At 25.5% G+C, this 25605-nt stretch overlaps 1 protein-coding gene across 4 annotated transcripts in view; it reads right to left on the minus strand.

Annotated features, from left to right (window-relative positions):
* Nucleotides 1–1117: 1117 nt before the first annotated feature.
* The window catches only part of LOC114122126 (uncharacterized), a 200257-nt gene continuing 175769 nt past the window's right edge, over nt 1118–25605 (minus strand). For all 4 annotated transcript variants that reach the window (XM_027984694.2, XM_050204358.1, XM_050204359.1 and 1 more), the window contains 3 exons: nt 7916–8052; nt 7619–7795; nt 1118–6696 (listed from right to left, as the gene is read on the minus strand). In XM_027984694.2, coding sequence (XP_027840495.1) covers nt 6581–6696; nt 7619–7795; nt 7916–8052 — 430 coding nt within the window. In that variant the 3' untranslated portion in view covers nt 1118–6580. The remainder of the gene's footprint in view (nt 6697–7618; nt 7796–7915; nt 8053–25605) is intronic.

The raw sequence follows: 25605 nt of genomic DNA on the forward strand, positions 1-25605 counted from the left end.
ATATTTTAATAATTAATAGGTATTTATCATTTTATCATTTAATTGTATTGCAACATATTCAAGTTCCAGTTTTCAGTTGCCAAGTCAATGACGTAGTGTATGTTACATATCTTTAAGAACTATACAGCAGAGCAAGTTCCCCAGCTTATTAAAATATTGTCTTAAGAATATACACACTTGAATGTATTTAAACTTAAATATAAGTTAGTTTAAACCAGCGATAAGCTAGCTATGTAAATATAGGTACGTATATTCCATCATTTCCATCCACAATTATAAAAATAATTAGTACCCAAATAATAGTTATTTGTTATCTTTAATTCACAATTTAATATAGTATTGTGGGATTATCTTTGTGGAACGATTTTTTGTGAATTTTGTTTTAATTTAAAACAAAACTTTTCATAAATCGATTCTTCGTTGTTTTATCGATATCTCGTATTCTCGTGTTTGACTGTACAGTGTACACACATCGAATATAGGTATCATAATGCATATTATACTGATCTCCGGCTTAATGTGGTTACTTCATGTGTATGACTGGTGCTGAGGAGTGGTAGATTGGTGTTAACACGACGGTACAGATTTATGCAATATTATTCTCTCGGCGAACGGAATAATTGAGATTAACCAAATTGGTATATTATTTTAATTTATTTCAACATTTTCAACGCCATAGAACACTCCAGTAATGTACCTATTTTGCCTATACTATACGCCGGGTAACATTAATGGTTGTATGAAGCAATCAAAACTATTATAATATTATTAGTATTTATTAATATATTACAAAAGGTAGTTGATACACCTAATTTTGAACAGTACTTTTTTTAGTAGTCAATAGTATAAATATTTTATAATTATATATTATATTTAATTATAATATAATACATTTTATTATAAATTAAAGGTAATTATCTGACCCACTGTCAGATTCATTTTAATAATAAAAGTTTTAAATAAAGACACGAATTCTGCTTCTAAAAACGTATTATTTTCTGAACGTTTTTAGGCACTGCAATTGCACAGTTATCGTATCAGTTGTTTTTAAATCTGTCTAGTATACAATAGAGATTATTCATATTTTTTTACGTTTTTTGTAAAACATATGCAATACTCTTTGTCATGAATCTTTATAAATGGTGTAGTATATAGATACAATTAAGCATTTATACATATGTGTATAATAATATATACTTCATAAATTATTTGTTATCGAAATTGTGTAAATCATTAATTTAAACAATTCGTTCAAATCTGTGTATCACGTCTAGGGGATATAGCTATCAAAAGTATAAAGATAAATTAATTTGAGTATAATATATAAAAAGAAAATTGGCAAGATGAGCATGATAACTACTATAGGTAATTAATATTTTAATATTTATTACTAAATACATTTAAATAATGAATATTTTAATAGCTTTTAACTATAAATATTTATTATAATATTTAATTGAATATAAAATAACATGTTTATTTTCGAGAAAAAACCTTAATAACTTAATACAAGGTATTTTATAAGTTTTTATTATATAGCCTATTAATATTAAAAAAAATATATTTATAACATTTTTGTATACCTACACATAACAATTTTTTTTTATTCAATAATAAAATATTTTTAAGAAATATAATGATTACATTTCTACTTTTTTTTTTTTTTTTGAAATGTACTTGACTGTAGGAGCTAGTGTTCTCTCTTTTTTTGTTAATCTATTACATTACTGAGTTTTGCTTATATTTTTACCTACTATCCAAGAGTGATATCTGAATAATCATTCATTATCTCAAAAAAAAATTAAAAAGTAATGATTTTATTAGAGATGAACAGGAGAAACTAACCAGAGATTAAGTATTTTTTTAAACGAACTATGGATTTATGAATTATGATATTCAATAACTAATCACTTCAATTAATAGATACAGCCATAAATAGTTAATATGAAGTATGAGAGTTGCAAGTCAATCAGCATTTTTCCAATATTTTTAAGTTCAAGTTGAATTTAGATGCACGAATAAAGAGTTACTGAGACTGAGACCATTACTGCTTAGGTGACAGAGTGTGTACAATGGGCCTTAAATCTTATTGAATCAGCCCTTTATTTAACCAATTAAAACTGAAATTAATTAAAACCACGCTCATGTATACCTTTACAATTATTTTGTAGATTTTTTTATAATTTTCTCGAAATCGATAAACACATTTATAGAACCCTATTTTAAGTACTTAAGTGCCAGTTATTTTACATTTCCAATTAATAGAGATTTTACATGAGAATCGTCGAGTGTTTATACTTAAACACTATATTCAAATATTTAATTAAAAATACATTTGCAGTTCTTTTCAGAATCTAATATTATTTATTTATTATTTTTTTTTTGTCAAGTAAAAGTCATAAGCATTCTTCACCATAATCGTAAATTGGTTATAATTTTTCATCATTAATTTTTGTTTTTTTATGTCGTAGGTAAATACACAGTTAGACTAGAACTTTGAATAATGGAAAATAATAAATAATATATTCATTATTTATTGAGACTAACATGTTTTTTATTCTAACAAATAATTATATAAATATTTTTGAAGTAAAAATAATATCGAAAAAACATAATTATTCAGCTTGTATGGCAAATGACTCTATTTACAATTTAGTTTTTACACCATAGATCATAATCATATTATATTGCATTACCCGATCGCATCGTTGTAACGATGATGTCCAATATAAAGTTTCTTAATATATTTATTTAATTACGCGATTTTGTCAAAAAATACACCTAATTTGTAAATTTATGTTTATCTAGCAAAACAATCTCTTTCTTATTCTTTTACATTTTCAAACATTAATTTTGATCACGATTTCATTAGCAGATAATTTCTTGGATCAGGTAAATCATTTATATTGAACACGGATTCTCCAAGCGAGTAACACATTGATGGTAAAAACAATTACAATGATCGATATGATCTACTAGTAAATTTTACATAAAATGTATCATAAAAACAGTAACACTAAATTTAATTATAATATATTAAATATTACTTAACTATCTAACACGTTATACAATATAAATATTAAAGTTTTTAACTATTTAGTTTTAAAAAATAAATGAACAATCATAATAATATATCATTAAATTATAATATGAATATATAATAATATTGATCTAGACTAATATTGATGTCGAAATCAATGTTTATTGTATACATACATTTAAATATTTTAATACCTAGTGAACGTTTAATAGCTTTTAAGCCATACGTAACATATTTGAATGTTTTTCTGAATAAATTTGTTCTTTCCGATTATAATTTCTTAATGTAGATTTTTAAACACTAAATAATATTACTTAATATTCATAATACACTATGTTATTATTACAACAGCTTACAACAAGTATCATTTTACATAATTCGGTGATAGTTGGTGCTTCGAGGTTGTATAGGGAATATATTTAACTAATATTTTTATATTAGATATTTTTTTAAGTATTCACAAATATACAATTGTGTACGAAATAATATTATTCACAACAATGTGAGAATGGTTGCTTAAATGCAATATAATAATAATATAGTAAATCTTATAAAATAAAAATATGTAATGATAACATTGATGGAAGGCCATTATTATAAAGACAAAAATTGATATAGGATCAATAAATGATAATATATTGTACATTTTAAGATTTCTACTTACTTCTTATATCTTTAAGAAAGTATAATTATAATATAATAATTATGTATAAGTTAATTAAATCAGAGACTGACAGTATTTTATGTTCATTTAATCCATTTATTTTGGAAATATTATAAAAATGTATGACTTCAAATTTTTATCATCGTATAATAGACACTAGATCGCGATTACTGTTGGAAAATACATATTTATTTTTTATATTATATGATTTTAGATATTGGTTTGTAAAATAATCGATACATATAACCAACGAAACAAAGAAGGTATAGAATGCGAATTTAAAAAATAAAAATAAAAAAGTATATTGAATGAATTTAAATTATAACATATACATCTATAATATAAAGGAAAAAATTGACACGAATATATTGTTAAGTATACATTAATGGTAACGGTTAATACAAATGCAAAGGAATAGAAATTGCAGGTACAAGAAGTATTGTAGACTGGAAAAATGCGAAGAAAAAAGTAATGTGTGGTATCTTTCATGTAAATTTATCATTTAATATAAAATATAGTGGCGATATCCGTATAACATAAAACTGGTAATGGGAAACCTAAGTATCTTACAGCCGCTGTACTGCATCGTAAACATTCGTTGTCGTTTAGATTTATTTATATTTTGAACTTCCTGTGATATAACGAGTTTGAGTAGTTGTGATATCTTGACATTATTAAAATTTATACATAGGTAATGTACGTAGTCAGTATACGATGGAATCTCGATAAGTCGACAACAACGAATCATGCATGTTTTCCTCAGAATAGTATAGGTATAGGTAATAATTAATAATTCAACACAGCAGTAATCAAATAGTTACCTACTTCTTTTTTTTTGGCAATAAACAATTATTGCTGTACTGATCATCATAGACGGTCTTATTAATATTATATATGGATACAAATTATTGTTACGATACAATTATCGATTTGTAAGTCTCCGGGAAATCCACAACACCAATAGTTGGTGGTAATACTTTTTTATTTCATGTCTCTGATAAATAATAATAAAACAAAATTGCCGAACATTTACTACATAATATACGAGTAGGTATATCGAGTATCGTGAGTTTGACCGTATACGCGTCTAGAAAAAGGAAACCGAATAAAACTTATTTATCGACGTCGCTAAATAAAGTATATACCCACGTTCTACACATCATATAATATTTTACTGTGTGTGAGATTGTAAAGGTACTCTTTTATTATTATACTATTTAGTTTATTCGAGTGTGAAGGTATACATGAAAACATTTTCGGTGTTGAGATGAAACGAGCGTTGATTTTACGAGTGCTTGTCAGACAAACCGTCGACTTCGAAAGGAGTTGGATGTTTGGTGTTAGAAACGTGGAGAAAAGGTTTGGTAAACAGAGGCAAGAAACCGCGTCGATCTCTATAATTATTAGAAGTAAATATATGCGTAACGTACAGGCTAATTAATCCCTTTTACGATTGGCCAGTTCGTAAAACCTAAGACGTTTAATCAAATCTCAACCATTTGGAAATACGAATCAAATAAAAACACGTAGAACGACAGCAGAAATTTTAATTACACCTACCTATAATTATTAAAAAAAGAAAATCGAAGGAATTTAATTTATTGTTTGCGTCAAAAAAATATATCACATAGGTATGAGTAAAAGCCCACGGAATTATATCGTGTGTTACGCTGAGTTCCTGTAAAAAGTAACTATTAGTATTTTCTGAACACTACAGCTAACAGCTGCTAAGAAACCATCAGAATAGTATAATACGTGATCAGAGTACCGTGGCGGTTATAATATTTTCTAATTTAGTGACTGTAGTGATGAAGGAAACTGTCAGTAGCGTAAAATTATACTCAGAAAATTGGAACAAAGCAAGCACAGTTTTAGACCATACTATCGAGGCCCGAGGGTATTTTGAAAATGCTGAAAATAAAATATTTCGTTATTTTGAAAATTCGTTTAAAAATAGAATTACAAAAATTAAAAACAGCTTAATATAAATCATTTCAAAAAAAAAAAAAATAAAATAAAATAAAAAAATAGAAAATAATAAAACTACGTACGGTGATTTATTCCTACTATATATTATGTTTTCATGTTGTACAGCTTGTACCTAGTCATTTGTTGTCATGTTTGGTTTAAAAAAAAATACATCATACATTATATTATATTTTATTCAATTTTTGATAACTAGAATTATCTTATACCCATGGGACTTGAGAGTTATCGATATTCCACTGTATCGACATTGTTTATTATAGATTTTATTTTCTGAGAATGTTTTTGTATTTATATTCCGACTTATATTAAAGTTAAGACAAAGAAAGTTTTGCAGTTTTAATCACCTAAAACTATTCTGGAAATTAATCAATTTTCATTTTTTCTCGCAAAAACACACACTCATAATATACACGAACATATACCAGACTTACAGCATGTACTATCTCGTTATGAATTAAAAAAAAAAAAATAAATAAATAAAAGAAATTGAGATTCCATTTTTAAGTTCTTTCTAGTTTTTGGTCTTTTATTTCTTTATGGCTTATATAAAAACAACGAACAAGGAAACTCGGTATACTTGGTCGTTGTATGATGACGTTATAAGTATTTATTTTGGGCACGGTTATTATACGTGGAATTAACACGAATATTGATAAATAAAATGTATACGAATTAAATTCGTCATCGACCAGTTAGATATCAAGTACTAAACTATGCTAAAAGTTATTGTTATAAAATAATCAATAATTAAATAGCGAACATATGGGTTGGTCATTAGTATTGGGGTACGTGATACAATGTTGGACTCGTGTAGTAGAGACTGTGTTTTTATTTTGAGCTTGGAAAAATAATATTTGTGTGCGCTCTAATACAACGAATATAAAACATCAAAGGTAAGTTGGCCTACAAAAACAACAACATGAACTGACATTGGTGTATATTGAATTTCTTCTTCCTTTTCGTTTCCATTTGCTGTTTTCTGGTTCTAATGCTGAATTTTTTTCTGTAAATAATAATAACAATAATATTATTTTTTACAAAAAATATGATGAATAATACATTGTTACATCAAAATATCAAATATCTAAGTAACAAAATCGTAAAATAAAGCTAAACATTGGATAGTAAATTTGTTAAAATTTTACATAATAACAGTTGTTCAACAAGACTATACAAAAGTATTATTCAAAATTCAAAGTCATAAAAGAAAACGAGTGAAATGTTTTTTTTATCAAAAACATTTTGGTTAAATTTCTATCTAAAATGTTAAATAAATTAGCAATAACTTTTTATAGGCTCACAAAAACGTATCATTGAACTTTTTAAAATGATTGTACAAATTGATAGCTATTATAGCTATAATACTATTCACAATACATAATATTTAGATTACACGAAACTTATAATAAAAATTAATAACCGGGTACACGTTTTAATATCATAATTACTGTTTTAAAAATATCGTACAATTTAGACTTTTGAAACTTTAGTAGGTAAAATTATAAACGATTTATGATGTTTGATTTATTCAGTATTGTATATTATTTGCATACAAAAATATTTCCTTTTCCTGAATTTGAAATTTTTTTTTTGCTAAAAATGAGTGAGTTTAAAGTTAAATTTATTTGAAACTGTATTTTATTTAACTATATAAGAAGAGAAATTAAACATTAAATTCTATAGAAGCTTATAAATATCTGAACATAAATCATGGATTTTTTGATAAAAAATAAAGAGTGTTTTATTAAATTATAAAACATAACCATTAATTATATATTTACCATAGTTTTAATTTTTTAATTTTTATCGCTTAAATAAAACGCAAAGAAAAACAATAATAATAAAAAAAATGGTTTTTATGTTATACGCTTATATCGTGCATACATATAGATAGGTATAACTAATTATAATATATTATAATGTACCAGCTGCGGTGTCTTGTTGTGGAAGGAATTCTTGCATATCTTGGATGAGCCTGGCCAGATCTTGGCTGTCTTTGGCTATGCTACAGATTTCTTCTTGGTTGAAGTCCGGTTGGATTTGCTTGCATAAAAGTATTTGACTAATGACGTTGCCGATGTTTGATGGTCCGGCACGGTTTTCTGTGGTTTATTTAGAGAGGAACAAAATTAATAATACTTATTGATATGACGTTATAGCTATTATAATCACACAAAATGATTGAATTGGTTTTGTTCGTGTAATTTTTTTTTTTTACTAACCAAAATATCCAGTCATGTCCATCGGTATGAGCTGTACAAGACGACTGCATTTTCCGAGTTCTCGCAACATCATCTGGCACAGATAGAACAGAAGGGCCAATTCGGGGTGATCCAGCAGCGATGACTCTAAAGTTGACCTGACAAAAAAAAAATTTGATATATTTCTTTTTTTTTTTTTTTAATTGTGCACTTTTTTAAAACGAATTCCTAAACGTCACTAAATATATATATATATATATATAATATATTATACACGGCCATAGCTCGCTGGTGCGTGCAATATCGATCGAACGGATGTCACTGTACCTACCTATGTATATAATTTTGGGCGTAGACAACGCTGCGCTGCGACATAAATCCCCCGACCGGGTTGGCGAGATTTGTACATTATATATATTATTATATATAGTTATTGTATTTATTACTAATATATATAGACATAATATATTATCTATATACGATGGAATGTAATTACGTACACGGATATCGTAAATTTTAAATGCAATTTAATCGGTATTGTTTTAAAAATACATTTTATGCATGTTTTGCGTATGCATGTAATATATTGTTGGAGATGGACATTCTAAATTAATTAGAAAAAGCGTAATAGTCAGTAGTCACATTTAAAAATTAATTTTTTAGTTTCTTTTCCCTTAATTTAATTTATATTTATTTTACGAAACATCAATTTTTCACAAAATTGTATCATTCCTATTTAGTTCGAGGTTTTTAATAGCCTTGTATTTTGTTTAATACGTCAATTGGATTTAACGGAGTGCAGTTTATGTAGCAGGCTGTAATGGTTTTCGAAAGGAAATCCAGTAATTATATCGACAGTTTTCGGTATTCGTTTTGAAAAAGATGATTTGTTTACAGACTTTTTAAGTGGCCACATCTGTTATTTTGTTGTATAGAGGAAAAAAAAACATTTTTAACAATAATCGATTAATAAGAATAATACGCGTTTGGATCATCGAAAAACTGATAAAATGAATATAATTTATTAACGTTTTATTATATTTATGAATTATGATTTATGAAAAAATGTAGTTAACAACTTATTTAAAAAAAAAAATGATAAGATTAAAAAAAATAATAGCATTTTAGTATTATTATGGCAGGTGTTTATTATATAACATGTTCACAGGTTCATATAAAATGAAATCTTTCATAAAAACTTCCAACCGATAAAGATTCCAAGATCTAAAAAAATCCACAGTTAATTATTAGTTTCTAATTAAAGTTAAATAAAATAATTGAGATTATTTAAGAATGTTTTATTTTAAAATAATATCAAATGTATTGGATTAAGATAATAAATTAATAAACTATAATCTATATGACATATACGCTTATAAAGTTATTATGTTATAACGGATTAACAATATTATAATATATGCAATGGATTTAAGAAAGTTTGATTTTGATTATTTTTCAATAGGTTATATTGTAGTAGGTCTATTAGATTACATTTTTATTTTATATTTGTAAGTCAAATAATTTTCTGAGTGTAATAGTCTTAATAAACATAGTGTGCATATTGCATGTATACAAATATCGAACCAGAGGTAAATTATTTAATGGCATTTACTGTTTGGATGTTGCGGATAGTGGTGTGCCAAAATTGAGCGAGGTATCTGCCACTCCATTCCACTTATCTAAACATTAAATGTTAATGTTTAATAGTGGTTGTAAATAATTGACTATTGGTTTAGTATTCGATATTAAAAAATAATAAAAATCACTCGGTATGATAATATATTTATAACTACGTAAATAAAATTATACTGCAGTATAACAATTCGACTGGTCGGTAACCAGGTTTTTAGTGTATACGACAAAATACTCGTTCTATACATAGTATATACTGGCTTTAAATATCTGTTTAATCACAGAGGTTATTATAAGCTGTACAAATATCATGGCAACCAAATTATTTCAAATGTGTAACAAATAATAATATTCCCGTTTAGTAGCGCAATTAAAATCATTTGTGAATATAGAAAATAATTTCAAAATAAGTAATTAAATTGTACAGCTTTCTTTTATGTTCTTGTGTATGAGTTACGTGTTATATCTATTCATTTTGTATAAAATGAAATCGCCTTCAACGATGATCATGATTTTACTTATAATAACATATATGTTACAAAGTTCGAAATCAAGTTTTTGCGATGTCTGCAAACACCGAATTCAAAATAACGACGAGGGTGAGTTGTACGAAACGACGTAATAACGGCTTGCAAAAATCAAATGCATACATTTTATACCAGATTACCCGTAAATTATTGTTTGTTAGTAACTCACCCATGAATTTTTTTATGGAGAAGGAATCCAATACTCAATAATTACTTTTTTTAACTAAGTTTGTAAAGTAAAAATGTTATCTAAGACTCTGAGTAAGTTTGTATTGATCGATTATAAAGCAACTTATGAGTATTTTAAAACTCTAAATTTCTATTAAAATAACACATTATTGTTTATTATGTATACATTTTTATTATTACATTTTATGGTATGAAAACATGATTTGATGATAACAAATTTCAATAGCGGCGGGGTCCGGACATAAAAATCTCGCGTTATCCTTTGGGTATGCAATCGCAGTTTGTTATACACAAAAATTATATCTGTTTATTATTATGTATACTATTACCTATAGGTGTAATAACGTATAATCTATATCATCATTTGGGGTTTAGGGTGACGATAACATTTTGAGAATTGTGTAGTTCACAAATCTGAAATCGAGTTCATGTACGCTCCAAATTTCTAAACCAAACTATATACTATATCTTATATTTAGTAAAATGTCTATATAAAGTTTGGAAATGTTCGATATTAATATTGTATACACCATATATGTATATAACGTTTACAGACTTTCCGTATAGAGATACCTAGCCTGTATATTAAACATGTTAGGTACACACTCGTACAAAAACTTCACAATGTCAAATCAAAGAGAAAATGAAATGGCGTCTGGTCTCGGACGATTTCTGTATCTGACATTAATGAACCTATACCCTGGTATATATAGTATGTTTATAGTATAAAGACCCAACTTCATGAAAAGCGTCGGTGAAAAGCACTTGATTCATTCTCACATCAACAACTATATACAGCTGATTATACAATATACAAAATATATTTTATTATATATATTGTGTATTATTGCACGTTCTATATTTTCTCATTGTTTTAGAAAAAAAAAAGGATAACTAGAAACGTATAAGTCATGTTTTATTTAGTCGCGCGACACAAATTGAATGTTTACAGTTTTACACGCAAAACGTACACATCACATGCTAAAATATCTCTCAGTTCTAAAACGTTTTTAATTAAGGGGAAAAGTTTTATCAACATTTTGCAATTAATTATTTTATACATGAAACAAAAACGAGATGAAAGGATAAACTTTCGTAATATTGGATCCCAAATCAAATATTTGGCGAAATCTTTTGTTTTGCTAAACGTACACACTATACACTGTCCGAAAACAATAATAATAAAGGCCAAGTTGTTGATAAAACTGCTTATTCTTTATGACTGTCTCTGATGAGAAATACAGCATAATCACGGTCTGTTGAAAATCACATTCCCAATGGCTTGCTTAAAACCATTGTATAATGTGTGTGAGTGTGTACAAATAAAATTATATATCTGCATACCTAAGTGGGTGAAATGTTGAATTTATACCTTTTTGTATCATGCAAGCATACAAAAATGTTAATAATAAAATTAAAAGTGAATTTTTTTTATTTTACCAACCTTGGTAATAAATAATAATTAATACGTATTATAGTTTATTACAATTTATAATAGGTGTTTAAATTTTAAATGCACGTTTTTTGTAACGAAAATAAAAAAAATATTAATAAAAATGAAATAATAGATAAACATTTCTTAATTTTATATCTCTCCACCTATAAAAATTCTGTTTGTTCTACTCATTTATGACACAAAACAACTTTCTTCTAATAATATTGTTGATTGAGTTATGTTAATTAAAGATTAATGAATATAATTTAATTAACTTATTATTAATTATTATAATATTATTTGCGCAATGATATAAATATTGTAATACTATAATCGACGCTCATTGATAACTCTTTCAAGGTGAAAATAACATTTCATTGTACATCAATGTGTACATACACTTTTAAGTTAAACTTGTTGTTTTTCTCAATACAATACTTCTTACAGAAACTCTTGATCAAAGATTAGATTTTGTTGAATTTTATAGTTTAGTCGATAAACATTGTATAGTATCAATGGTAAGTGTAAAAATGATAAATATATGTTTGCTGTCTCGATTATTTCGTTTTTTTTTGGTTAACTCATCAGGACTTTCACTACTTCTATGAAAAATATCTATTTTAATTTCTAATAAATTATCACAAAATTATACAAATTTTAAAACAAAACGCTTTAGTCAACACAGTTTTTTTTAGACTACTTATAAAATAACTTCGAACGGTAAGTCGAAGAATCGTTTAGCGTCTTAGAATAAAGCTTCATAAACTAACTGACCGATATGCAATTAATTTTATTCTAGTCGCGATCGGTGATACATCATTTCCAATGACGCCGAACGTCGCTGACACGTTGTCGAGCAAACCAGAAATCGCAAACCGGAGATTGCCCCGGGACTACCGAGTAGGTGCTATCAAAACGTTTGATCATAAGGAAGGGAGACTTCGTTCTCGTACGCCACAAGTTTTTGTCAAAAAATCAGTTGGAGTCATTGAGGACAAGAGAAGAGATAAATTTTTTGGAGATAATGAAGGCTCAATAGGTGATAGGTATGAAGGCGTATTTGGTAACTGCGATAGACGCAGAAAACGTGTTATAAGGAAATGACCGCTGAATTGTTAAACCTCTGTCTTCGTCGTTGTAATATTCATTCCGATATAACAACAATTAATATAATATTACAATCAAATAATTAATAACAAATCCAATTTGTATGATAGATTTTTTATTTTCTTATGTACTCAACTGCATCCAGACAAAAGGTTTTCATTCATATGCATTTCTTATATCGAATTATATTTTCCACAGAGATCAGCTACTGTGTTAGTTTTTTTTTCAATAATTTTTGGTACGTTAAATTAAAATATCTATGTATTTAGATTTAATTTACACGTGGAAATTTATCAATTGGTTACTTATTTGATTTTGTTAAATAATATGTGTGTTTAGGTTATTATAAATTGTGTGTTATTAAAAACACTTTTAAAAATAAATTATTTAATACGTGCTTGTGTATAAAAATATATTTTATTTTTACCTAGGTAATAATACAATCATTAAATTCTGAACGTGGAAATATACTCGTAGTTTATTCCTATGAGTATACACTTTATTTATCTATATGAATTATATACATTTATATAATTATACCTTATTCAAGCTCTAAAAGTTATTTAATATGTACGTTAGTAATTTCATTTCAAAATATATTTAATTTAAATATCTTGAAAACTAGTTTTCTCGCAGTTTGCTCATATTTACAACTTGCATAATATATAATTTTGAAGTATACAGAAAAACGATGGGAAAAATAATCACTAAAAATATAATAAATAATAAAATAATATAATACTATAATTAAATATATTAATAATATAATATTGTAAACGATAATTTCTTAAAAAAATGTTTATCATATTCACATATTTACACAATGTACATGTTCATATTTTATGTATTTTCCAATATTTAAAGATTATTTTGGAATTATTGATAATATAAATGAACGAAGATGCTATTTTTAATTTTAATATTATATCTAATTTTATAAATAAAATATAATCATACATCTATTAAAAATCAGTAAAAATAAATTACACTTGAATTGGCTTCACCTAGTTTGACTTTTAACGAAGGTAGTAGCTGTATAAGCTTAGCCACGAATCACTTTGGGAAAATTTGGCGGTAGTACAAAAACCAAATATATATATATATAAAGTATTTCGTATAGATTATCCCATTAATCTTTGAGGTAAAAAAAAATTTAGGTAAACGTAGAACATTGGCTTAAATTTAAAAAAAAAAAAGTTCAATGCCAATATTCATTTTAAATATAATATGTGATATAAACTAATCACCAATAATACCATAATATATTAAATTCGCCATACACGGTCCTTCAGTAGACACATGAAAAATATATGTATTCATTAAAATATATTATGCAAAGGTTGGTATGTAATTGCAGAAAGTATAATAAATAATAAATAATTAAATAGTATGTTTAATACTTTAATGTTTATATTAGTATGTACGTTCAATTACAAAGCGCATGCGATTGTATTTCGATGGAAAGAGATTGAAAAGTTTGGAATAGTTAGTCCTAATTATAGATTGGAAATCGAATCCATTTGCTATTTATAGGGAATTGTTTGCCTATTATTTTCAAAGTAATTTCCCTGAATTTAAATAAAACTTACTCAGGATTAGCAATAAATATTAAAAATTTTTAACTAGTATTTACCTAAACAAATGGTAAATGAGTATTTTATCCACTACTTCGATCACATTTGTTTCGCTAACACATGGTCAATATTAAAATATTTATAAATACTTTTGCAAACAAATGAAATACAAAATTCTCAGAAAAATAATGATCAAAAGATTAATTTTACAATTTGTTTTGTTAAACACATTATAAAATTGTTTTCTTTGATTGTTTTCTATTTTCAGTTTTTAAGCTATGTCAAAACTATATTATATCGTAATTTTATACCTAGCATAATTTCTCAATAGTTTTATCTATTTTAAAAAAGTGATTTGTAATTCATTTTTCCTTATAAATATTTTCTAAGTTGTTTAAAGTTTCAGCTTATATTGTATTGAACAAAACAATTGAAACTGTTATTAACTTATATTACTTATATAATATGTATTATGTATATTTATTATTTATATTTTACATTATGTATATGTTTATGTTAGTTATAAACTAATTGGATAATTCGACAAATTTAAAGTTCATTACGTAAATTATGCAGACTTTGCATCCAAGTAAGTTATAACCTGAAATCTGTCGAAAACCGTATAAATTGACAGTTATGAAATTAGAGTGAATATTTATGGGCATAATGAGAAAATGTCCCAGATTTTGAACAATTGATCATTGTAGTGTTGTGTCGCGTAACGACTATGATCTCTATCACATTAAATGCAAATCATAAAATATATCCATTATAATAATATTATGTCCGGTATCACTGACAGTAACCGGAATTCGTCAACAGGCTGAATATACCATTGGAGGAATTAGTGTGTGTATATATAATATATAGGTAGTAGGCAGACGTTTGTTGACGAGATGGAATATTTACCTATTGCTAGGCCAAAGACAATATTGCGTATAATATTTTAGTATTTATTTAGCTCTGACGTATTAATAATCGAATGATTATTATGAATATTTATACATGATAAAAAAAAATATATGTAGATTTTTAGATTTTAAAAATTACTAAACTCATGTAATTTATTATGTTTTCGACACTTTTTTCGTGCAGAGAAAATAAGCAATGCGTAGGTATATATGGCTTATTTGTATTAGGTACCTATAATTATGTTAAATTGGTTTTACAATAATGTGTTGTGTATGTATTGATTCCGTAGATTTTAATAAATGACACTTCTAGAGTTGTACTACTGTTTTATAAATATAGCCATGTAGATTTTTTTATTTTCGCTTCAAAATTACAAATATTTATAAATAAAACCTTGAAGAAAATAGCGAAAATTGTTACGTTCATTGTTGACATTTTTTATTTATCAAAATGTTATTCCATAAATCGTAATACTAATTAGTGTTAATTAAAAATATATTTGAATAAACATTTTAAATATTTAAATCTTCAAAATCATTATTATACGATATGTACTTATAGTGCTTATAGTGAGTATTGAATTTTCATCGCACAAAATTAATAAAATAAAACATATAATGTATAAGTCTTAAGTCAACGTTGTATATGTAAATTTTTATTTATAGAATGTACATATTTTAGAGTAATATAATATATTGCACTAGATGAAAGTCAAAATTAACAAGTATAATGTTTAAAAAGCTATTACGATTGTATTGTTATCGTTATGTAGGTCGTTGGGTGTATGCAAATACCAGGGTTATTTATATAATATATATGTTGTATTTCCATAAAAGAAAATTCTTAAATTTATGATTCTATAAACAAAATTTAATATTTATTTTATGGAACTTAAAGCACAGAATCAATACTACATTTCTTTTTATATTTTATACATTGACCGTTCAAGGATTACATTAAATACAAATTATATACATTAAGTATAATACGCAATATATTATATAAATTTAATACTTAGGAAAAATTTAATGTAAAAATATAAACGTAAAGAATTTTAAGACTAAACTTTAATGAGTTCTAAATATGTAATTTAAATCATCCTCGAGTGTATCAAGGACATTTTTATATATGTGTCTTATTGAATATTTAGTCCCGAATGACTAAACCATATAGTTAATTGATAAGGAATATAAAAAATAGTTGTTAAATGATCGTTATAAAATTACATTTTTAGTATTTTTGCTGCTATTATTATTATTATTTTGTTAAACATGTGTATTTTCAAGTTTGCATTTAATGAGGTTTATTCAATTAAAATATTACATTATACAATAGTGCAGTACTATTATATTAGGATGCCATCATTTTTTATTATACCTATTAATTATATACTATTATAATATTTGCATTTATACAATTATTTGAACTTTTAACAAAAATTTACAATTTGTTGTATTATTATTTATTATTAAATGAAAAAGGTTTTTTTTACCTATATAAATAATAAGTGTAATTTGTAATACTGTATGTATTGATAATGAATATATTCTAATATCAGTGTTATATTAAAATCCTTCAATATTTAGAAGAAAGTTTTAATTAATGTTGATTTACATATAGACACACATTAATGCATAAATATAAACGCAATGCATGTATACTATAATATATATATATATATATATATATATATATATACACAACAACAAGGTTTAAATCGTTTTCTTTTGCCGGACTTTCGAGACAATATAGTTTAGCTGAATGGAAATATGGCTTAATAATGTTCTACTTTTAGTTTTACTCATGACAATGTACCATGTATTAAAAACTTTAGTGGTTATTTAGAAACTTTTAAAATTGGTCAGTCAGTGTTCATCTTATAGAAAACTTTTTCACAATATCATTTAGACATATATATTTATAGCGGTATAGCCATGTAGGCAATAGGTAGAATATATTATATTAGAATAATAACTGGACAATATAATATAGTTTTGGAAACCAAATACTTGTATGTGTATTATTTGCGTTGGGCGTGTCTCTTGTACATTTAAATATATGTAAGCTGTACGTAAAAAAAATCTTGACTTGAAAAATGTCTTCCTCCGCGGAATAAGATTTTTTTGTAAGTGAATGTATAAGTGTATACATGAAACTAAAACTTTCTTTCTAAAAATGTAAAGTGAAATATTTCAAAACAAACGGCTCTACTGGATTCTTGAACTTCAAAACAGATAATGTTGGAAAACTTAGCTAATTTACAGGATATGATTCCCGTAAAAGAAGACAATTTATAGCAAGTAGATTATATAGATATATTAGTTTATTTTCATTAACAAATAGTTTTTTGTCCATTTGTTACTTCCTAGTTTTATTTTAATAACTTTTATTTTATCGTAATTTTAAAAAGGAAGTATTTTGTAACTTTGCGTTTTATGAATTAATCAAATAATATACCGTTAATGCATAATGTGCTAGACCATCATAATAACCAATACAATTTTATCCTAGAAAATTAATAATATTATTTTTAGAATAGGTCATGATAAATATGTTTATACAATCGATATATTGTGACACTTATTGGTTATCCTTGATTAATAGCATTAACTTTGGCTATTTTCTACTACTCCAATTATTGTAATGTAGAATACAAATTATTGTTTGTTATTAGGATTTAGATACTTAGATAACTCGAGTTTTTAATATTCAAAATTTAATTTGTATATTTTTATATAGGTATGTAATTTTAAAATATGTCCATAACAGTTAGTGTTAAGAAATATTATTTGATATTTTCACATAGTTTTTCAGATGTAAGTTCTTCTTTTTGAGAAAATTACAAACGACTCTAATACAAAGCTATAAATTACCAACATTGCGAAGATTACATTTTTTATATGATATATTAACCGTATTTTTCCATCTTGGAAAAGTTTCAAAAATCTAAAATTGCGTTTACGATCTTAAAAATAACAACAAATCGTAAATAATAGTTTAAAAGTTAATATAAATAACTAACATCTAGATAAAAATTATTATGATTAATAATAAAAACAATTTTTGTGTATACCCTTAAATATCGATTATTGTCATTGATATCGTCTATCGATATATAGTTCATAAACAAAATAGTTGTGGTTGAGATGATCAATAGGTATTCATACACCCATTTTATTAAACTCAATGCCGTTAGTTCGTACGATTTATTAATACACGATTGTATGCAATTAGCTTAAAAAACCAAAAAAAAAAAATTATGTCAATAACTAAAAAATATTAGATTTTTGGGAATACTTACTATATTATTACGAGAAGTATAATATTATATACATTACCTAATGTATTACCTAATACGTTTTATATGATATATTTACCTCTATTCATGTATTATTCCTAATGACTCAAAATCAAAAACGAAACGCACACTATGAACGAATAACAAATACAGTATTATGCACGCCTCCAGGCACATACAATAATATACAACAATATAATAATAATAAAGATCCGTGCACGTGCGGTGCGAGAGTGGTTTCAAGCCGTTAACGCGTGAATGATGATTAATTGTCAAGTAGAGAACTCGTCCGGCACAGACTACACTCATTAGCGTGCGTAATAATTTACCCACACTAGGTGGGTCGTTATATTCTGCAAAGACTGATATTGTAAATCCAAAAGTATTTTCCTAAGGTTTCCGCGGTGAAAGCGTGATAAATTGTCGGTGAATTGTGATCATCATTCGCAGACTGTTTTCGACCTGCGTGTGCAATGATCTGTGTTTAGATTCGTTTGACCCGCACGACGAATGAGACTACGGCACGACACTATTATAACAAACGTCTAAAGCGTTATAGATTTTCGCGAGACGTAGGTAAATACCTATTTTATAAATTGTTAAATTCCAATTATTGAAAAATATTATCTATCGTACACTCTAAAAATGACAAAATATTTGGTTAAAAATTATTCTAATACGCGAAAAAATATGGTGTATCAAGTAAAATCACGCGAAGTTGGTGAATAAAATACGAGTAAAGCGAAATAGTATAGGTACCATTTGTTGATAATTCGCCTGAAGTAGGTACTAATAATAAATTAATAGGTTCACGAGTTTGCTAACCGCAGAGTACTAAAAATTCATGTTTATATAAATTAATTAAAATCTAATACATTGTAACTCAGCTGCTTTAATTATATTTAAGGTTAATGTCGATGAATTTCGTAGTAAACAATAATGATTGTAAGTTAAATATAAAATTGAAAAATATCAGATGAAAGTGCCAAAAAAAACTTTATTTTCTCTATAATTTTTATACACTGTATAATAAAAACGATTAGGGTCCAAAATAAATGATTATACATTTTCGTTGATAAGATAATAAAATGAAAAAAATTGAGGTAGAAGGATATAATCAACTGCCGTTGTTTGACAGGATTTTCAACACTACTAAAAGGCTTCTCAACGAGTTTTCATCAATCCTGTTATTTTGAAAGCTTACTTTTAGTATTTTGATATTATATATATAATATTTCCCTTTCACGTTCACCTTTTAACAGCATTTCAAATTCTTTACTCACCTTCGAAACAAATAATCGATAAGGCAATTTTTTTTTAATTAATAATGAAAAAGTGTATAAATACTTGTCGATATTTGAATATTTTGAGTTTGTGTATAAAACAATTTTTACTTTTACAAAATTGGATGTAAAAACAATAGTAATACACTCGTATTACACATATTTTATTCTCTCTACTCTTGTCCCTTCAGAATAATACACTACTATAATATTGCAATAGACAAGTATGGTAGGATTTAGTTAATTTATTAAAAAATTTTTTCTTTTATTTCTATAGCGTTTTCATACTTGACTTGAACCTTTGATCGACGAACTCGATCGTTTTATCAATCGTTATAGTGTAAGCTCGTTCACGGAGGATTTGAACGGAAATGTAATATTATGTTTCCACCGCGAAAGGTATTCGACTGCACACGGTCTAAACATTCCCCTGATTTTAGTAGTGCTAATATCGGATCGACGTATTGTATGTTTCGTAGTTGATAATATTCGGTCGATGTGCTTTTTGCGAGCCCATCACTGGTAACGGGCTTACATTTCGGATTAGCGATGCGGCCGTAGAATACATAGTACATATTTCGTTCCGGGAAGTAATCAATCAGATCGGATTTCGGATATATATCCAATCGTAATCGGTACACAAATATATTTACTGGTAGTCATACCTGATATGATCGTTGTGGACGTTTTCCATATCGTTTGTTTTAAAAGAGAGTATACCCAGTGTGTTCGAGCATCACGTCGATTGATGGCTACAGTAATGCTGAACTCCAAATCTCCTTCTCTCGTCTCTGCGATGAATCAGAAACCAGCTGTTCGAACTTACGCCGAGTTAGGTTAGTTTATCAAACTATAAATAGTCAACGGACTGGATATTTTATTTTCGAATAGAGTATTAGAGTATACATAATATTATGTTATTATAATGTAGGTATACTTAACATTTGACATATCAGATTTGAAACTCGATACAACTTAATACATAATTTTACAGAAATAATAGAACTGTAACAGTAAAAATTGTAAATTCTCTATAGATAATTAAATAAATTGGGATAAAAAACGAGTGATGATTGTAGTTTTTATTACATAATTATTAATTGCACAGATATTTATAATAATTATTAGGTCTCGAAATTTATAGCATATGCTTCTTTTTTCTTTTTTTTATATACGAGGTAGAAATCTAATTTTTATCTATAAATTCGTTCCACGTCATTCTGATTCCAAATAAACCAATTTATTTTTGCTTTTTTTTATGTAAATGGCTTTTTTTTTTTTTGCTTTTTTCAGTTATTTCAACTGTAAAATTTTATATGTTTATTATGATACTATAGTAATAATAAAAAATTGAATTAATAAGAAACATAAAAACCCAGAATTTGGACTAAGTGATTATTATTATTATTATATTGGGTTATTATTGTTTTCGTTATCGGCTTCTTTATTAAATGTATAGATAATTGATCTACATAATATAGCCCTCAGTATCTATACGGTCAGTGTGCCTATAACATCGATATCGACCATTTCAAAATTTAAGATTAAGTGTTGTAATTTGAAACCTTTTCTATGAAGTATGCACTGATCACTTCAGTGGATGTAGACTATAGAGAAATCGTTTTCAATGTATAAAAATATTCCGTCAGACAATATACAGTCAGTTATCACTTCTAAAAATTTAGAGAAATACATGGTAATTAATTCTTTTTTTAATTACAATTTTTATATTTAAAATAAAACGTACTTTTTTAAAATAATCGTGTGTTTTTTTAGTTGTTTATTATGCTTTAAAATTTGAGCCCTAATAATTACAAACATATTTCTACGAAAATTGGTTAATATTATTTGTGAAGTATATTAAATTATTAAGGTGAGATGGAAATGAAAATTAATGTATTAATAATATTTAAATTGTAAAAAAAAAAATAAATAATAATAATTCTGTAGGTATAAAGTCTAATAATCTACTTATTAAATATTATTATTTATCTGATAGCGTATGAAAATGTAGACTTGAGAAATATTAAAATATACTAGGTTTTTTCTGACTATTTCAAGAATAATAAACCAAAATTAGTTTTTATGTTTTAAAACACTTCAAGCAATACGCCATGTTAAATATAATGAAAATATGTTATATGTTATTATATGTAAAGTGTAATAGATATATGCAATTCGATTCTCTTGAGAATTTTCTAATTATTAAATGTTGACATAATACTGTTTAAATTATTATTTTTTCTATCCAGTAATAATAATTGCTCTCAAAATTTAAATATTTAAATAAAATACAAAAATATAAAAAAATTCACCAGAGAATTACAACTTATAATCATTTTGGAAATAATGAACATTAATTAAGGTAATATTTGTCATGCGCGAAGTAAAAAAAAAAAATATTATACCTACATTTCATTGTTCTCTTAAACGAGATTGGAATTAGTAGGTTTTAATTTTTTTTTAATTTAATGACCAACATTGAGTGGAATAATTTAATGTACATAAGCGATGAAGCGATAAGTGTTTATTTAGTGAATAGTTTTTCAGTTATTATATTATGATTAACAATACTGATAGGTTAGGTATTTTTTTTAGATTTGCAGTCACTATGTAAATAAATAAATTGGTTTTCTATGTCTATGATGAATTCATTGAACGATGATAGGAAAAATATGTATGTAAATCGAATATTATTAAAAAAACGATAATTTCCAAAACCCAACAATTTATTTTTTTGTATTTCACATTGTGATGATAAAAACAGATTTCTATGTAAAATAAAAATAAAAAGATGAACTAAATAATACTATTCATTTAAAAGTTACAAAACAACATTTAAAAATAAGAAACATCAAAATACAATTTAAAAGTAAAGGGACTTAAAAAATGATGCTTTGAGTTTTCAAAGTGTTAAAGTTTAATAAGTGATGGACTAAAAAAAATATATCGAGAAGATTTATTTATTTATTTTATCAAAGTTTTTGAGTTATCCAAGTTATATAGAGTTACATTATTATTATTTCAAAGATAAGTCATCTGGTTTAAATATTTATCTAATGTTATGTATAACAGATTTATATGTAAGTTGGTACCTGTAACATATAACAAATCTTAAAAAAGTGTTATACTTATGTATAGTTGTTGTATTTGCATTGTTCGGTATATATACACAGGAAAAATTTAACACTGTAAGTTATATGTAAAGATTTTATAATTTAGAGTGTTGAAATAACTCATATTTTTTATAAATGTAAACCATGTGATACATCTATCACAATTCAAAAAATATGAATGTTTGTACTGCGAACGAGGAAATAGCTTTGCAGATCACTCTGTATAATATAATTTTTTTTACAATACAGGATAATGAATATTTTATTAAATAAAAATACGTAAACTATATTATGATATTATTTTTACATAAACAATTAACTATGTAAAAAACAGTATTTTACTATATTATATATGGATTTTCAACTTTCTATCATTATTACAAGGTAAAATATTTCTTAGTATTCGTGGAAGAACGTTGGAGTAAACGTTTCAGATCAATAGGCAATATTTTATGATTTGACACCGTATTGATGGTATATATAACTCAATAAATATATAGTATACATCATACAATTTAGCTGTAGACTATTATAAAAATAGCCTTACTTTATTTGCTCGTATATGTAATAGGTATACTATGTAAATACATTTTTTTCATATTATTTACGGTGTATAAATTAATGAAAATATACGTGTTGGTGGGCAGATCTTTAGATTTTAGAAGTAATATAATTATAATTTATGAGTTATATATAACATTTAAAATAAATAATTCGGGAATTATTTTTTAAACAGCTAAGCCTAAGAAAATGTAAGAATAAACGCTCCAATGTAATTTTACGTCAGATTTGAAAAAGTTTTAGTTATTTTTTTCGTTTTGGTTTGAGCTAATTTCCTGATAATTAACTAAATTTAAAACGATACAATAAGTAACCACCATTTAAAACTTCTACTATCTAGTAGTAAGTAGTATGAAAATAAATATAAACATCTAATTTAATTTGTAATAAGGGATGAAATATAATATTAATCGTAAGGAGTTGGATATTATGTTTATAACAAGTTTTAAAGCAAAATCATTGTTTTACAATTATAATGTTTTTTATCATACATAAAACTAAACTAATTGTTTTATAATAATTTATGTTTTTAAATAATGTTTGTTAGTTTAGTAATACAGAAAATTTTATTTTAAATTTTGAGTGGCACAAAGAATGTTTTATTGATTTAAGGATAATCTGTTTTTTTTTTTATATATAATTCGTTGAGTTATCGTTTATCTCATTTTTAAGCAAATCGTATGCTTGAAACATTAAACTTGAGGGTAGTCAATTTAATTTAATTGGTATCATTCTCAATAATCGAGAAAAACTAACAAAAAAACTGTACGAAAACGAGAATTTTTACGCATCTCTAGTTTTTGGTAAAATCGAATTTGTATTATTGGAATAATTCAGCAGTTAAAAGACAACAGACATATTGATTTAACATATTCATAAAATATTTATTATATAGAATTTTTTTGGTTTGTCTTTAGTTGATATAATTTATTTTTGTAATTAAAATAATATTAGTTGTAGAGATTTTAGTTTACCGGTACCTACACATTATTTTCTTCACTCGGAATACTAAAATATTAAGACTAATTTAGGTCTATAAATCTATAACGATTAATTTTCATACTATTCCATAGTAGATTTTGGTTTTAAGTCTTAATTTATGTGCAGAGAAATAATTGGTAAAAAAATATTTTAATTTAAGTAATAAAGGAAATATATTAATAATGGGTAATATAATTGTATTATAATGGGTTTAACAACTTAAAATAGATGGTGATTCATATTTTCTTTTTCGTATACATTAATTTATTGTTAAATTAGAATTAAATTTACCCATAACAGCGACCTACTGAATGACGAGTCACACTCAAAATATACTTTATATGGAATAATAGTGTTTCTATGGTTTATATTTCTAGACATCTATAAATATATTTTTTTTACAATCCTTTTTTCTTTAATTATCTAGATTAAAGCTAAGGTTCACGAATAATGTACACATTACACATTATCCGCTTAAAATGGGCCAGTTTAAATATACGACTCGATGTACATTGTACATGATTGGGTAGATCGATTTATCTCGAAATCAGAGATTTTTCGGAATTATATTATGTTATGTGAAAATTATTGGAAAAAATTTACGGATATTTATATCCATTTTTATTTAATATCTAATATTTTAATAATTGATGTATGATATAAGATATTTAAATTTTTGTACAAATGTATAGCATATTTATTATACATAGATTCACGGCATGTTTAGATTTTAACAAATACCCACGAGTATATAATATCAAGTAGAATTAGATATATTTGTACATTATTACGTTCACATGAACTATCGAATCAATTGTCTACAACTTATCATATATGTGTTATAATATCTCGGTTAACATTTGATGATTTCCGGGGAGGGAGTATTGAGGTAAGTTAAGTCTACAAACAGCAGAATATCGTTTGCAGCTGGCTTCGGATATCGAGGGCGTAGCGGGGACGTATTAAAGTGGGAGACAATAATACGACAATAATAATATAATTCTCAATTATCTCAAATTACATTAAATATTAATAATCCTCTAACTCGATCAACATACTTTAACGTTCCATAAATATTATAATGAACAATTTTAAT

The sequence above is a fragment of the Aphis gossypii genome, chromosome 3 (assembly GCF_020184175.1).
Source record: "Aphis gossypii isolate Hap1 chromosome 3, ASM2018417v2, whole genome shotgun sequence".
NCBI lineage: Eukaryota > Metazoa > Arthropoda > Insecta > Hemiptera > Aphididae > Aphis > Aphis gossypii.